This window comes from Choloepus didactylus, chromosome 1 (genome assembly GCF_015220235.1).
Source record: "Choloepus didactylus isolate mChoDid1 chromosome 1, mChoDid1.pri, whole genome shotgun sequence".
Classification (NCBI taxonomy): Eukaryota; Metazoa; Chordata; class Mammalia; order Pilosa; family Megalonychidae; genus Choloepus; species Choloepus didactylus.
The window spans coordinates 205249556-205261960 of record NC_051307.1 but is presented as its reverse complement, the minus strand read 5'-3'; the positions used below and the strand labels follow the sequence as shown (position 1 = coordinate 205261960).

The following is a 12405-nucleotide window of genomic DNA, read 5'->3' as shown; positions in this document are numbered from 1 at the left end:
AGAAGGGCCTGGCTTAACGAGGCAGGATCTGCCACACACTGCCAAACACGAAAGCAATAGTGTCTTACGATTAAATCTGGATGCCCAACATCAAAACTGCTCCCGAGCCACAGTCAGTCAGAAGCAAGATGATGCCCATGCAGGGCTTGGCCCCACCTATGAGCCAGGGGCCCTGGGCCTTACCTCCACCTGATGGAGAGACTTGAATATCGATAGATCAAAAGGCAGGAACTGCTCCCGAATGTTGCTGGTCCCAAAAGGTCCTTCTGTGCCAGAAACCTGCAGCCACAGATATGGCTTGAATTAAGGATACTGCTGCAACTACTCCCCATCCACATCCACAGGGCAATGTGGCAGCAGCAGCCAAACTCAACTCGATGCTTCTTCACCACTCACCACTTCCATAGTCAAAGCTGGCCAAAGACGAAGTTTAAAGCAAATGGACATTGGGTCATGGCCGCCCCCTGGTGCTCACCGGCAGAAACACAGTTCCAAGAACACCTAAAGGGGCCTTGCTGGGGTGAGAGGCCAGTCCCCTTCCCCCTTGGCCGGGTACAGTCTCCTTCATATACACTGCCAGACAGGGAACTGCGAGGCCCCACAGCATGTCCACCAACCAAGCGGCTCTCCCCGGTTGGGCTGCGGCGGCTTTACCTTAAGGTACTTAAGGCGACAGGTGAAGTCTAGGATGTGCCCAAGGTCGGTCTTGGCGTCCCCACTGGCACATGTGGGCTTTCCCTGCTGCAGCTGCTCAGTGACTGCATAGAGCTGCAGGGGTCCGATGGCAAAAACCTCGCCGGCCCCCAGGAGCTGCTCTCCTACAAGTGAGGCACAGGGTGAGTCTACCCACATCCCCATCCTCACCATGCAACGAGGCCTGCCCACCTGGCTGACAGTCAACAAGCACCCACTTTGTACACTGCACCACAGCCCCTGAACTTGTGATTACAGGGGAGGAAAGGGCCTTGGGAAGGTGTGATTGGGGAGCCTCCCTGAGGAGATAAGCTAGAATCAAGATCTGAGGAGCAGGGATAAGGCTGGTGGAGAGCAGCATTTTGGTGACAGACCCACTCTGCAATCTCTAAAACGCAAATGTTTGAAATTAGGCACCGCCCTAAGATGCCAGCACAGTGTAGGTGGCTGCCAGCAGGCATGGGTTCTGAGGCAGACGGCCTGGCACTTGGTCCTAGCCCTGCTCCTTCCAGCCAAGCACCCTCAAGCACGTTACTGAGCCTCTGGCACTCAGTGTCCTCATCTGTGTGGCTCCTGGCGGAAGGCAGCAAAACGCTCAGCACAATGCTGGGCCACAGTAAGCACTCAGTACGTGTTAAGTACCATTATTATGCTCTCTGGCAGAGCCAGGACCCAAGATCAGCTTGTATTTGCCACCCGAACCCTTTAGTAAGGACAAACCAGGTGCAAGAGGGCACCATGCCACCCACCATCCAGAACCCCATCATAGGGCTCTGGCATGGTTCTTGAGCCTGGGTTAGCCTCCAACCCAAGAACTCAAGAGTCCTGAAAATAAAGGGCCACAGCTTCTCAGACCTGGCTTCCTACAGGGCAGCTAGGCTTGGCTGTGGACCTGTTCCAGGGATTTTGGCAACCCCAGAGAGGTGGGCTCTGGCTGGGACTCATGTGGCACAGCTCAACAGATGAAGTCCTGTGCCACCTCCAGACCCCCAGGCTACCTAGCAGGGCTGGAGAAATTGTGCTCAGTATTTTCAGCGACTCCAGGCCACGTACCTTTTTCAAAGAGCTCCTCGGCCAGTGCTGCAGTAATGCCATTTATCTCCTACAGAGAAAACGAAACCTATGGTTAGAAAGTCCACCTACACTCCAGTCACTGGGGTTTACACATTCCTGCTATCTACTCTTCTGCTATTGCAATGCAGCTCTCCAGAAAGTTAAGCAAAACAGAGGGGAGCGTAAACCTATAATGAATCAAGGAGCTTAGAAAGGGAAACTATTTCTTCTTATATATGAATGCATGAAATGTCTCTTGAAAGCAGAATGGAAAACAGACAAAATACAGCAACTCCAAGTCCATAGGACACAGGCTGCGTGCCCCACCCTCCCGCCCAGGAGGCTGGTAGAGCTTGGCTGTGTCAAAGATTGTTTGTGAAGCCAGCAGCTCCTAAAACTGGCCCTGGGAATCCCCAGGAGAGGGAGTGGCAGAGAAGTACTGCTTCTTCTGGAAAGAGGCTCCCATCAACCTGGGATAAAAGACCTCCCAGACCAACCTTCTGAGAATGGCCATGTCCACTTTCTCCAGTGTTCCAAATGTGCCTCAGGAAGGAGTGAACACGCATACCTTCCAGCTTCACAAGAGTGACACTCAGCCCCAGGGTCACAAGGGGCAGAAAAGGAGGATTCCCTTTTTAAATGACGTGGCAGAGGAGGCATGACAAGGACAAGCCTTCCCTCATACCTTACCAACAGCTAATGTGCTGGGTTCTTAATTCACACCAGGACTCGGAAGGTACTGGCTCAATCCTCCCAACGCCCCACGTGAGGAAGATGCTATCTTGAACCCTGTTTCACGGAAGAGCAAACTTAGGTAGAGAGGAGCTGGAACTCTCCAATCTCAAATAGCTAGAATACACCAAAGCCACATTCTCAACCACCCAGCCCGGAGGCCTCACTCTGTACACAATTACCTCATCACTTCATGGTGTAATCAAGGTTGGCAGAGCCCCCAAATGCCCTCAGCCTCACAGCCCTACATCCTGCAGGTAAGAATTTTAATAATTGACAGATGGTAGCCAACAGGCCTTTTCACAAACAGGTACAGATGGAGGCTGCACAATCACCCTCATAACTCACAGGAACATCCTGGCCATCAGGACATGCAATTCACGTGTTTACGGGCTTGAAAGGCACTAGGTTGCAGGAGACAGACTGTCCTTTTTCTGTTTTCCTCTCTGGTTGTTTGCCTCGTTCTTATTATTTTATTTTTTTTTTATTTTTTTTTTTTATTTCTTGCTCACTCTTTAATAATACAAGTAACAAAAATCCAACCAAACCAGAGAGTCCTCAAATTTCCAAATCCTCTTTATTTCCTCTCATTTCTGCTTGCAAATGGGACAATTCTTGCCTAAACTCATGTCTTGTAATACCTTGCTCTAGGCAACAAAATGCACACTCTTTACCAGTTCCATGGCCCTTTGTCTTCCTTCCAAGTTGTCTGAGTCCAACATTTCTCTGGATGTGTTGCAAGTGCCTAACACGAGTCCCCAACTCTCCTTCAGTGGTCTCTGGGTCCCCTCCACCTACTGCTCAATCCCTAGGACCACGCCATATATTTTAGGTAACACCCTCACTTCAAGGTACCAATTTCTGTATTGGAGCAATGCAAGCTGTGGAAATAAATGGATCCAAAATAAATAAGGAACCAACACACAAGGATTTTGTTTCTTCTTTGTGTGACAGTCCTGAACCTGGATTACAAGTCAGTAAACCTTCCTTCTTGATGGTGATTCCGGGTCCAGGTTTCCACCACTTGTCGCTGCCTCCCCCAGGCTTGGTTTTCAGCTCCTTCCAGCTTGAGAAAGGGAAGACGACAAGGAGGGGCACACCTGCTCCTTGAAAAGCGTTGACTCCCAAATGGAATCCATCACTTCTGCCTACATTTCATGGACCACAACTCAGAACTCAGTTCATGACCACACTTAACTAGTCGGGGAGGCAGGAGGGAGAGAAAACGATTTGGGGTGCACAGCCTGCAGCGAGGAGTGAGGTCCAATGCTCATCTTTAGGAGATTTCTCCCAACATGCCTGTCATCCACTGTCATTCATTCATTCAACAAATATTACTTAACCTCTATTCTGTATTGGGAAACAGTGATACAGAAATGAATCAGACATCGTCCATGTCCTTCATGAGTTCACAGCAGATTTCGCTGATCTCAGCAGTTCCACGTGTTCGTGAGTGTTGTATGAAATATGCCCAAAGTCAGATTGCTCTGTGGTGTCCAGTCCACGCAGTTCCTGGCTTTCTACCTACTTTCCTGGAGGAGTAACTAAAACATACAGCTCACCAGTCTGCCATCTTGCCCCCTCGTTATTATTTTTTATACCTAAAGGATAGTTTAACAGTTGTTTATACACTGCAAATATTTTCTCCCAGACTGTGTTGTGCCCTTTACCTCTGTTCATGGTGGCTTTCCTGACATAGAGAAGTTTTAAATGTTTATATTGTTGAATCTGTGATTGTTTTCCTTTGTGGTTTCTGGGGCTTCTTCTCCCATCCCAAGATTATAAAGATATTCTCCTAATTTTCTTTTGGTACTCGATGCTATATTTTAAAAATGTGTTTATTTCGTTAATCATCTTGAAACTCAGTTTATATATAATGTGAGAACCTCCACAGCCACCTCCACCTCCAATGGAGAGAAAGCCAAAGGGAGCAAAATGAGCAAAAATAGCCCAGCTTTAAGGGGCTTGGAGTCTGGCAGCACGGCAGGGCCAAATGCAAAAGGGTCACCAGAGGGACAAAGCAGGCTCTGAGCAGGAAAGCGTTCCAGCTAGAGGTGAGAGGAGAGGCTATGGGTTCACTCTGAAGTTCAACTCAGGTTCTTGAAACAACTTGAACTCAATTACATTTTCCTTGGCAGCTGTGAAGAAATGAAGACAAGGAAGAGCTTGGAATGATCCAAAGGCTCATTTCCCCATAGCCAGCTTTGAGAACCAAGTCCTACCTACAAATCAGCACCTCCCAATCCTCCCTGCAGTCAGATTTGCCCAGAGGGCAGTTAAAGATACAGATTTTGGGGATCAATGGGCAGGTCCCAGGGGCTGCCAATCCAGCACCTGCCTCAAGTCCCACAGCTCCTGGGGCCTCTCAGGCATTGTTACGGACACTGGGGCTCCTGGAAGATCTCACACAGGAACAGGGCTCTCTGTCCATGATGAGGACCTTACAATTCTCCCCTTCAACGTCCCGTTCCTTCGGACAACTGGTGTCGGCTCAGAAAGAACATGGAGAAAACCCACTTTGGACACCAGCCCCACTAACGGCACCAGGCCAGAATTTCCAGAAAACCAAGAGATGGCGAGGGCCAAAGGCTCTCACACCAAGCAGAGGGCAAGTTTTCACTTGTGAGGAATCTAAAAAAGCAAACTGTGTAACAATTTCTTTGCCCTATCTTTGGGGCCACAGGAAGTGCACACTGCTGCAACACTTTCTATTTCATTTCCCAGGTTGAATCTTCACTTTGAGAGAAGAACAAAGAAATGCTTCAGCCCAACAATCTAGAATACTGTCTTCTCAGAGAGGTTTTTTGTTTCCTTCCTCAGAGTATGCTCTGACTACAGGGCGGCCTTGTGAGGAGAGATGTGTGATCACCCTCACCCCCACCCCAACATGGGGCAGATGACAGGCCTGCTGCCCAATGCCCCCGGGAGGCCACCCACAGGGACAGGTGACTCCCTGCATGCCCCACTCCACCTGTGCCAAAGCGATTTGATTCCCTACAAAACGTCAGAAGTGCTTTGGGATGGTACAAATGTCTGAATCGAAATAAACTTTTTAAAGATGATAGATATTATTAGCTATGTTTAAAAACTGTAACATTACTATTATCCCTAATGTGTACAGACCAAGCGATCAGCCCGCTGACCTCTATCTGCCTGGGATTTGTTGGTGTGCTTCATGTAAAGGCCCCACCAGTTAGTTAGGCCATAGCGCTGCAACTCCCATTCTGGCTAAGCATGTCTGTGCACACGGAGCCCCATCACCACGTGTATCCACAACATGGACGCTGTGCTCAGTTTATAACTCCAGGCTGGACCCCGATGCTTCCGCTGGGCACGTGCTCGAGCACAGTGTACTTGTCAGTGGGGCATTAACAGGGAAATCAATTACATGTCACTGAGACCATCTCCTGAGTGTGGTTTAAACACGTTTTAAGTTGGAGAACCTTGTCTAACTTTTATTTTAAGACCGTGGTGAGGCATTCTAGCAGGAGTCAGGTATAGGATGTGTGATTCAACTTTAGGCAAAAATTCCCCACTGAGGGATTTGAACCTAAATTTTAACTGAAGAAAGCTCCAAGACAGTCAATAAGCTGAAAAAAAATCTGTTATCATTTACAGCCTCAGTACTTTGCAACTGAAGCAAATTACAGAAATAAATGGGATGCTAACTCTGACAGAAGATGGCAAGTGTTCAGTCATAGCAGCCGCTTTCAAATTTCAAAAAGCTTCTTTGTTCTGGCCAACTGGCCCTAAAATAAGAAAATGCTACAAATACCACTTCCAAGGGAACTGAGTGCCTATCCTCGCCAGGCCAGCGTAGTACTGACTGGCACCTGGTGAGCCCCCACCACGGGGCCATCTCTCTTCTGAGCATGTCACCCTTACTGCATGGTCTCCTGTCATCCTCCCAAGGGTCCCTGATCATCCCTCTCAGCTCCCAGGGGAGGAAATGGCCAGCAGAGAGGCTAAATGACTGACCTGAATAAGCTGTCGGGAAGCAGCAGGGCTGGGAGAACAACTCAGCTCTGCCTGTTTCCCAAGTCCACCATCACACATCCCGCCCCAGAAGAGTGATGATGTTTGCACAACTTTGTGAATATACTAAAAATCATTTTAGAACGGTGAATTTCATGGTATGAATTATATCTCATTAAAAATTAAAATAAGATCTACACCATGGCCAGAGTTCATGGGTCTCCCTGTTCCAATGTTAGCCCCACAAGAGGTAAAACATATTTGGAACAATTTCAGAGAAGACACTGATGGAACAAAGTTTTAGAGAAACTTCCCCTAGAGAGCTCCTGAAGAAAAGGCTGACAAACTTTTTAGGCCCTGTTTGTTCAAATTCAATTGAAGTTCTAATCTAGTAGTTCTCAACTGGGGGCAATTATGCCCCCAGAGGAACATCTGGCAATGTCTGTAGACACTTTTGGTTGTCACACCCGGGATTAGGGTGCTACTGGCATCTAGTAGATAAAGATCAGGGATACTGTAAACATCCTACAACGCACAGGACAGCCCCCCACCCCATCCCACCCCCAAAAGAACTAGCCGGCCCAAAATGTCCATAGTGTGCTTTGAGGAACTCCAATTTAATCTAATGATGGGTCCATTACTTTTTAATATCCTTGATTTATATAACCCAGGGGCCTGACCTGTTTGATAACAGTAGTTTCAAATATGTCCAGACTGTTCCAGCAGTTAGGAACATGCCTCAAACCAAAGCAATGGACGCAGGCTAGTCCCAGGCCCATCACAGGCAAAACTGTCTCAAAAGAGCCACCCGGGCCTTTCCCTGCTTGGAGATGGGCAAACCTGGGCAGGCAGCGAGACCACCTCTTCTCAAAGGACCACATCCCAGGTTATGAATTAGGCTTTCAAAGGGCTGCTTATCAAGTTTCATCCTTTAACTGCTAACCACATCTTTCTTAAAATACAGTACTTCTTAAAATACTAACCAATAAAGGACATCTGAAAGGCTCACATAAGGAACAGGAATTTTTTCTCACATAAGGAAAGAAAATGTAAGATAATGTTTACAACAGGAACTGTTGCTAACCACATAGTTGCTGGCATACGCTAAATAAAGTCCAAAGCATATATACATACCCCATCTGTAAATGCCACCCTTTTTTCCACATGGCCCCTCCAAGCTTAGTGGCCTAAGGCTATTGCTAATCATCAGATTTCCAGGCTCTGTTGAGCACTCCAAGAAAGGTTCAGCTGTCTGACTCTAAACACATTTCAAGAAGGTTGTATTTTAAACATGGCTGGACCTTTAAGACCATAACTCACAGGTCCCTTCCTAAAAAGTGAGCCTGAAAAGGGAGTGGGGATTCTTTCCTATCTCTAGCACATAAAGAGAAAACCAGTATAAATTATCTAGAAATCTATTACTAAGTGATAATTACTCCTTGTACTTTGGTGTATAACCTTCAAGAATTTTCCTAGGAAAATATATCCATATAAACATTTTTTTATAAAAATGGGACCATACTTTGCATACTGTCGTATGAACTGCCTTTTTTTTTTTGTATAATAACATGTTTATTTTCCCATGTCAACAAATCATTTTCTCAGCAGCATACTATTCAGCCATATGGCTGTACCCTTCAATGTTTTTAACCTCCTCCTACAGGACATTTGGATTGTCTTTAGTATCTTGCCACTATAAACAATCCAGGAATGACTACCTTTGTGCCTGTATCCTTTTTGCAGTTGCCTGACTTTTATCCTTAGGATAAATTCCGAGAAGTAGAATTGTTAGTTGTCATTAATGTTCTTTTTTTTTCATTACTACCAAACTGCCCTCCTTGAGTTTCTTGACAATTCATTCTGCTGCCAGCAGCCCATGAAATCTGTCTCTCCACCCAGAAGCACACACCTATGCCAAGAAACACATTTTCATGGGAAGAAGCCATCTACCCTCAGCCTCGGATCCTGGCAGTGCAGATGCTGACGTGCACCAAGATGGAAATACTCTGCCAACACAGACTGATCCTTAATTGGCTTTGAGTGGTGAACCAACAAGTAGAAAATATTCTACGGCCAGGTGTCAGTTCTGCTTCTAACCCATTCCTAATCGATCCCCATCCATTTGGATGGAAACGAAGCTTGACTACCCACAGGCTTGTTTTCGCTAAACAGAATGCCTGGAGGTAGAGGAAAACTTCTCTGTGGCCAGAGCCTGATTTAAGAGAAATCTGTCCATGAACATGCCTCTGCCCATACCCTGTCTCTACCCAAGGGCAACATTCCTTCATCTTCCAACCTCAAGGAGAAACTTCAAGCTCACTTCTCCTCAAAGCTGAGGTCTACACTGGTTTGCTGTCTTACACCTTGGCAGTTGTGGGTTTGTGGATGAAGGAGAAACCTCCCAAGAGGAACTTACATAGAAATGAAAATGCAAGAAGTGAGCCAGCACCCTGGGGGCCACACCAGGGAAGGTTGCCAAGAGTGTCTGGAGATAGACCTCCAAATCCTTCTCCCTCTTCTCCACCAAGCTTCTTGAGTTTTTCCCAATTATTTTTTTAGGCGGAAGCAGATTTTTATCAATCTTCTTCTCTGCAACAAGCTGTAAGAAAACATAAGCATGTCAACCACAGACCAAGAGGCAAACTGAGTCAAACAGCCTGAGGACAGGCATTCATCAAAACTTCCACAGCCCCTCTCGGCAGCATGGCCAGATTAGTGATCCAACTGTGCATATGAGATTTGGCTTCATCAATTCAGTTAGTATTAGAAATAAATTCCGACAAAGATCTCCATCTGGAGACTTTGGTGGCATTCAGAAAAGTAACACCTCTGGGCCCATGAAATCACCATCTTTTCCAAAGCTTGAGTGAAAACAATTTAGGGCACGGTTGTCTTTAAAATTCTCATGTTGCAAATGACCCAGAGAAAGGCAAGCCCTCTCCAAAAGCAAAGAGAGTAATGGAATCACAGCCCCGTATTAAAGTACAAGCTCTAGAATAGCTATAGATAGTTGGAACAAGTTCAAACCTGAGCTCTCCCCAGGAAACTGTCCTTGCATTTCACATCCTCGCTAGGACTAGCAATCTCAAAACTGAAGTTCATATATATTCCTTCCAGACTACCTCATGTTGGGGTTGAAGTCCTGGGATTCACCAGCTCTTCTGCGAGTTACATTAATAAACTGGTTTATTAAAGAAGAACTACAGGCATTGAGCCTGTTTTGCCCTAAAACTAACTTGTGACACAATGGGACCTTGGCCTAAAAGCCCCTGAGCCCCAGAGAGACAGACTCCCAGCTCCTAAGAGTTACCTTTTCATGCAGGTCATGGAAGTCACTGTAGCGGTGCTTGACTGTCCACTCATGGCTGCCATCAGTGACCTGAATGATGTAAACCTAAAAGGGAAAACTGACAGTCCATATAGCAAAGGGCACCAGCCAGTGCCAGGAGCCTCCCCTGCCCTGCAGCAAGAGCTACAGGGTATTCAGACCCTGCGCCCAAATTCAGGCTGGTCTTGTTCACACCCCTGAGCCTTGCTGAGCAGCAGGGCCCCCTCCCAACCTCCTCCACAGCCACTGGATCTGACAGGCAGATGGGATAAGCCTGTAGCTCTGTCCATCACTGAGGAATGGAAAAGGTGTCTCTATCTTGTCGGGCCAGCTCTTTATTCTTTTACGTCCTGCCTCCAGGTCATTCAAAGCCCAACCCAACCTGAGATGCAGGCAAGGCAACCCCTTCCAAAGGAGGCAGAGCAGGGCCAGGTCTGGCAGGACCAGCTTTTCTGCTGTAATTCTGTCCAGGTTTCCAAATCTGACTACAACCTGGAAGCAAGTCCTTTCCCAATGTTTTCAGCTTGTTCATGGTTGTGATTTCTGCTGCTGAGCCAAGAGGAAGGCAATAAGTAGCTGATGGGGAAAGCAGTGATGGGGCAATAAAGTCCTAGCTGGAAGCAATACAGCTTAGTAGTTAAAGGTATGGGCCTTGGAGTCAAGAAGACACTGGTTCAAAACTGGAGTCTGCCATTTCCTGGCTATGAGACCATGAGCAAGTGACTTAACCTCTCCAAACCTCAATTCCCCCATCTTAAAATCTGGAAGGTTTAAGGATCAAATAAGGTAATGTGTGCAAAGTGCTTTGTACCGGGCCTGACATATAGCAAATGTTCAACAAAAGGTGGATGTGTTAATAATATTCGACTCACAGATGACGGCAGGGTCAGCTTGGATCACTACCTCCTCCTGCCCCCACTCATCCAGAGGAGGGGCTCAGCCCCACTGGCACAAGAGCAGAGAGGCCTGAGAGTTTTTTGGAGCTGTCTCTCCAGCTGAATGCAGCCCATGGGTGATAGCCAGCCAGCCATCAGCTCAGAGACCTCACCCCTCAGCTGGAACAGCTCCCCCTGGTCCTAGTTTCCAGCCCCTCTAAGCAGCAAGCAGGGAAGGTGAAGGAGAAAATAGTCAATTCCGCTGAAACCTCCAGCCAGGAGCAACAGCCTCTAGGACTGGAGCCTGTTGCTTCGGGATCCGCCCCAGCCCCTCTTCCTAGTCTGGCAGTTTAGCTCCTGCTGCCCCCCCAGGAGGCGGGAAAAAGCCAGAGGAATGGCCCCAGGAGGGCGTTAGGATTGGGGCCAAGGAGGTGGGGCACAGGCAGGGCCAAGGTCCCCCTCCCACTCCCCACCCTCCGGGAACAAAGGACAAGCTGCTGAGCCCCTACCCCAAAGCCAGTCCCTGCCGGATGGCTCACCAGGTCCCTAGACCTGACATCCAACCCCATCCGAGACCCAGAAGGGGCCCCAACCCCACCGCAATCTGGAACATCCCCCCTTTTTCTGTCCTCCATCACCCGCACAGCCTTGAAGTGTGTACGTGGGCTTCTAGCTGCGTGGCCTCGCCCTGCAGTCCTAAGCGATGACGCCCCCTAAGGTTCCCGGGTCCTAAGCTTCAGCCCTGGGCCCCACCCCTTCCCCAATTCTCTCGCCCGACCTCGGGGCCCTCTGGGCGCAGATCTCATCCCCATCCCAGTCCCCAGCTCAGGGCCCCGCCCCCTCTCCTTCACTGCCTGCGGGACCCAGACCCCTTCCCATGATTCCACCCATCAGAGATCCCCCCCCCACTCCCAAAAGTCTCCTGGATCCCCCGTCGCAGCCTACCAGACTGGCATTCCCCTGCAGGCCTGAAGGCACTAGAGGGGCATCCCCCCCCATCCTGAGGCCCCTCTCCAGACCCCTCTTACCTCCAGATTTTCCCCAACTGATCCCGTACCCTTTCCTCAACCCCCTCCCCGGACCCCGCCCCAGGACACTCCTCCCGGACCTGTGGGGCCTACATCCCTTCCCCCGGTTCCACGAGCTCAGGCCCCCCTCCTCGTAATTGCAGAGCCCTCTACCACCTCCTCCCTGGCCTGCCACCCCTGATTCGGGTGCCCGCGCCCCCAGCACACCGTGTACGTGTCCACGAGCTCGGAGCCCACGACGCGCGCCTCCTTGGCCGGCTCGGCCTCCAGCTCGGACCCGAAGCTGCGCGCGGCCACCGCCGCCATGTTCCCGGCTCCGCCGCCGCCGCCGCCGCCGGGCGTAGACTAGCCGCAGTAGGGGGCGGGGTCAGCGTCCCCCCGCCCCCCGGCCCCCGCCGCCCCCCGTCCCCGCCGCGAGCAGAGCCGCCATCTTGGCCCCACCGCCTCCTCGCGTCCTCGCCCCGCCCCTCCGGAGTAGTTGACAGGAGCTGCCAACGGCGCGCATGCGCAGGCCGCGCGGGTCCACCCAGTTGTGTCATCTGTACCAGGTTGTTGCCGCCCGCCCAGCTCCGCGCCGCCTTAGTGGCTGGAAAGAAATTGAGGGCCGGAGCGGGGACAGTCCTGGGCATTGCCCCTCGATCCCCAGGAAGGGAGGACAGAGACTCCACGCCTCCCGTGTTACCCAAAGCTAGTCAGCGCTCCGGCTGGCCTCAGTTCCCCC

The 12405-nt window shown here is 49.7% G+C and overlaps 1 protein-coding gene across 2 annotated transcripts in view; it reads right to left on the bottom strand.

The window, feature by feature from the left end:
- NISCH (nischarin) overlaps window positions 1-12072 on the bottom strand; it is a 32545-nt gene extending 20473 nt beyond the window's left edge. The window contains exons 1-6 of one of the 2 annotated variants that reach the window (XM_037797818.1): window positions 11892-12072; window positions 9764-9847; window positions 8870-9052; window positions 1747-1795; window positions 655-818; window positions 184-279 (exon numbers count right to left, since the gene is read on the bottom strand). In XM_037797818.1, coding sequence (XP_037653746.1) covers window positions 184-279; window positions 655-818; window positions 1747-1795; window positions 8870-9052; window positions 9764-9847; window positions 11892-11990 — 675 coding nt within the window. In that variant the 5' untranslated portion in view covers window positions 11991-12072. The remainder of the gene's footprint in view (window positions 1-183; window positions 280-654; window positions 819-1746; window positions 1796-8869; window positions 9053-9763; window positions 9848-11891) is intronic. The other variant, XM_037797815.1, reaches the window with a different exon arrangement.
- Window positions 12073-12405: the final 333 nt, after the last annotated feature.